We start from the raw sequence: 4,538 nt of genomic DNA, 5'->3' as shown, positions 1-4,538 counted from the left end.
TTTTCTTCAGCCGCTTTGCCTTTATCGATCACCGTGCAGCTACACTATCCTCTTTATATCAGTCTTCATATTGTATGCTGTCTTGCACTGTCTCACTTTATCTCAGGCTTGCTAATATACCACAGGTTACTGCTTATAAATGACAAATATTTTTACATGACATATTGTGTTTCTTGACCAGTGGATTGACGGCATCAGCAGAAAGAGCTGCATTCACTTTATGTCATCTAGGTTCTAAAATGTGGGGTGGTCAGGGTGCAATGCAGCTGCAATCTGTTTTTGTCACCTTAAAATACAATATTAGTGAATAATGATGGTTACTGTAAATGTACCAAATGTCCCTATTTAATGCCTTTATTTCCCCCACACAGGGCATCTACAGCTGTATCCACGGTGTGCAGATTGAGGAGAAGAGCAGCTCGGCATTGAACTCGCCATCAGCCACCATGAACAACACCCATTCCAACATCATGCGTCTCCTACGCACCGCCAAGAACATGGCCTCCCTGTCGGGGGTGAACGGCTCACCCCACAGCGCTCTGGACTTCATCCGCCGGGAATCCTCAGTTTATGACATCTCTGAACACCGGCGCAGCTTGGCGGGCCACTCCGACTGCAAGCCACCTTACATCCCGGAAGACAACATGTTCAGCGACTACATCAGTGAGGTGGAGAGGACGTTTGGGAACCTCCACCTGAAGGACAGTAATCTGTACCAGGACCACTACATGCACCACCATGGCTCAACACTGGGGCTCAGCGGACCAGCGCCCAACAGGCCCCACAGTCTGGGCAGTGCTAGTTCTCTGGAGGGGGGCATGTTCGACTGTGACAGCCTGGGCGGAGGGATGGCCCCTATTTTCACCACCCAGCCATGCTCAGCACTGACCCACAGGAACATGAGCAAGTTTGACCTGCTGTCTGGACAGACTCCCCCCTCAGGCCAGAGCTTTAAAGGAGGCCTGCCGGACCTGTATGGAAAGTTCTCCTTCAAGGGAGGTGCCTCAAGTTCCACGTTTATCCCTGGGCACGGCTACTGTGGAGGGAGAGGAGATGACGATGGGAATATACGCTCGGATGTTTCGGACATTTCTACACACACAGTAACTTATGGGAACCTGGAGGGTAATGCCAAGAAGCGTAAACAATACCGCGATAGCCTGAAAAAGAGGCCGGCCTCTGCCAAGTCCAGACGGGAGCTGGACGAGATCGAGCTGGGCTACAGGAGGAAACCCTACCACATCAGCCACCACCATTACCACGGCCACCGCGCTACCTCCCCACCGCTTTTGCCCGCTGAACGGAAGAGAGGAGGAGGAGGAGGTGGAGGTGGAGGAGGTAACAACGACGGGAACTCCTATCTCTTCAGAGAAAAGGAGAGCGTTAGGGATTTTTATTTGGACCAGTTTCGGCCCAAAGAGGGTGTCCCTCAGTGGGAACATGTGGACCTGACGGAGGGCCCTGGGAGTAGAGATGGAGGAGTGGCGACCTGCACCACCCTGGTTCCAGTGGATGACTTTCTTAAGGGCAAACCCAAAAAGTCAGATTCAAAGAGTGGGGGAGGATCTGGGCTGGCAGGGGGAGAGTGGGAGTGCAGGAACTGTCGGGCTAGCGGGGTAGGAGTGGGCAAGCAGATGTCCATGCATGGAGGAGGGGGTGTGGGTGTTGGGTACGGTGGTGGTATGAGCTGCGGGTCCTCTGGAGGCGGAGGAAACAGCCGCCCCAGCTCTGCGACCTGCATGCGCTGTGAGGGTTGTAAAAAGACAGGAACCCTCTACGATATCAGCGAGGACAACAACCACCTATTGGAACAGATGGGGGGAGGGAAAGGCGGAGGAGGAGGAGGCGGCATGGGTGCAGGCCCTCAGTCTCAACCTCAGGGCCAGCAGAGGAGAAAGAGTGGAGGATTGGGCAAACCACTGAGGCGGCAGCACTCGTATGACGCGTTTGTGGACCTCCAGAAAGAGGAGTCAGGTGGGATGGGAAGTCTGATGGGCCTAGGGGGGGTTGGAGGGATGAGCGGTGCGGGTATAGGAGGGATGCTGCCCCCACCCAGGAGTGTTAGCTTGAAGGAGAAAGAACGCTACATGGAGGGCTCCAGCCCCTTCGCAAACATATTTGAGCGTCACGGGGGCTCGGAGCGAGAAAGGGAAAGAGACCGGGACCCATTGTTTTACGCAGGTGAGGGCCGGAAAAGACCCGGCTCACCATTCGGCCTGTTCAGAGGCGGCGATGGCCTCCACCGCCGCTCCGTCGGAGAGAGAGACATGCAAGACCGGGACAGGTCTTTGATGGAAGGAGGAGGTGGGGGAGGGTTCTCTTTATCCAAATCTCTTTACCCTGACAGGGTAAACCAAAACCCCTTCATACCCACCTTTGGGGACGACCAGTGTCTGATGCACGGAGCCAAACAATATTACATGAAAAAGCAACAGCAGCAGCAACAAGTTGCCAAAAACAGCCGAAGTGACTTCAGGAGCCAGATGAGCACGACGTCATATCTGCCGGCGTCTGCCACGGCCGGGGTGATGTCCAACGTGACCCCCCGGTTCCCAAAAGAGCTCAGCCACGGTGGAATGAACCACCACGGCTCCATGCTGGGGGTGGGCCCTCCGCGTCCCTTCAACGGAAGCAATGGCCATGTGTACGAGAAACTCTCCAGCATTGAGTCTGACGTGTGAGAACAAAACAGAAAAAGGGGGAGGGGGGAGCGGACAATGGCGAGGAAGGACGGGGGTGGGGGGTGGGTGGATTAGAGGCCTGTACTAGTGTTAGGAGATCAGGGATGATTTTAAAAGACACTGTCCACACACTGCAACCCTAGCCCATATTGGGACAGCACGATTAGGTAAGAGAGGAGAGACTGTGACATAGAGAAATAAGAGTACAAATCTTGTTTTAGCAAAAAAAAACTAATCTGGGTTAAAAAATCAGGACACTCTGTGGAGGTGTGGGATGTTAACCCCCTCTCAGAAACGGCCAAAGCGACTCTACTTTTCTGTCCACTCACGGTCAATCAACATCCCCTCCTCACCATCACACGAATGCGCTCGCCTCCCCAAGTCCATCATCTTCACCCAGCAGTGACGCAGAAGTCCATGTACTCGGTGATTATCGCCCAGAGGCGACAGCTCATCTTTTAGTTTGATACTGGACGTGTGAGCCTGGTGCGATGCCATTGGCTGTCGACGCGAGAGCTCCCGCCGAGGCGCTTCTGAGGAAAAGACTGCGAGAGCGAGCGGCCCATCTGCCCCAGTGTCACCGCAGAACGGAGACGTCGTCACGCTCACCGGGGCTGCGACGCAGGAGATAACTCGTGCTTCTCTCTCTGGAGGGAGACAGACTGTCCATCTCCTCTCCGTCCCATCCCGTCTCCCCCCCCCCCCACCCCAACCCCACCCCCTCTCTCCTCTCCCTCCCTCCTCCTCATCCCCCGACGCCAAATGAGCTGATCTTGTTTGCTTTGAGAAATACAATCATGAATGATAATAAGATATTCTTATAGAAAAAAAAACAGGGTATAAAAACAACAATAATATTGATAACATTGTGAATAACAAAGATGTTAGTGCTGATTATGAAATCACTTAAGTTTTTTGTTTTTTTATATTGGTATGATATTCCACTACTGTTTCAGTACCTGTAGTTGTATCGTGTCTGCCTCCTGGCAGCAGGACGGTTGTTCTAAGTTCAACCATCAGGCCACAAAGACTGAGTCCTTAACTTCTTCTTTCTTTTTTTTTTCAATGGTTTCTGTAGAATATTCTACTTCATGCTCATGCATTCATTTGCTCCTTGTGGGGAAAAAATCGGATCTGGAAAGACATTCAGAGCTGACAGATCCTTCTTTGGTGTTTCAAGACGTTACAAATGAAGTGCACACACACACACACACACACACACACACACACACACACACACACACACACACACTCTCACACTTTAAACACATGCAGATTTTGTCGGCCTGAACTTGTGTTACTGTGATCGACGCGTTTCGTCTGAAAGCTGAAGATGCTGAGAGGAAGGACATGCCTTAATGGTCTCCAGTGGATGTGTCCTCCGGTTCACACGCCGTCCTCGCGCGACAGTCAGCCCCGGGACGGACCAGCATGCTTTTTCAGGCTCTTCGGTGACTCTCTGTCTCTCTATTGAGCCGAAACTGCAGTGAAAATTTACAGCAAGGCTTTGAGACACTGCAGCTGATGGTTTGGATACAAGAGGAGCTGTTTTATAACTTCGTAAGAAAACGATTTCCTATGTCGAATGTGGGCAGTGCTTTACGAACCAGATGTCTTTTTAGGATGTCACGGACAGACCGACCGCGTCTCACTCCACAACACGGCAGCCTTTAGACCACTTCTTTTATTCAGGTTACATGATAACAGTCACCAGGCACTCACCTTTTTAGTTCTTTTCCCGCCTGTCTCCAGTATCTCGTAGAAGGCGTTACTTATTCACTCACGTAAGCAGTCTGAGAGGCGCGCACAGAAGGCGTTGTTTGTACATTGTGGATGATAACTATACGCACTGCTGTT

General features: G+C 52.0%; 1 protein-coding gene across 2 annotated transcripts in view; it reads left to right on the top strand.

Annotated features, from left to right (window-relative positions):
• Positions 1–4,538, top strand: part of grin2ba (glutamate receptor, ionotropic, N-methyl D-aspartate 2B, genome duplicate a) — a 150,456-nt gene extending 145,918 nt beyond the window's left edge. Inside the window, exon 17 of one of the 2 annotated variants that reach the window (XM_032538281.1) lies at positions 372–4,538. In XM_032538281.1, the coding sequence (XP_032394172.1) occupies positions 372–2,681 (2,310 nt within the window). In that variant the 3' untranslated portion in view covers positions 2,682–4,538. The remainder of the gene's footprint in view (positions 1–371) is intronic. The other variant, XM_032538280.1, reaches the window with a different exon arrangement.

Source organism: Etheostoma spectabile, chromosome 15 (assembly GCF_008692095.1).
Source record: "Etheostoma spectabile isolate EspeVRDwgs_2016 chromosome 15, UIUC_Espe_1.0, whole genome shotgun sequence".
Classification (NCBI taxonomy): domain Eukaryota; kingdom Metazoa; phylum Chordata; class Actinopteri; order Perciformes; family Percidae; genus Etheostoma; species Etheostoma spectabile.
This window is presented reverse-complemented; position numbering and strand designations above follow the sequence as displayed.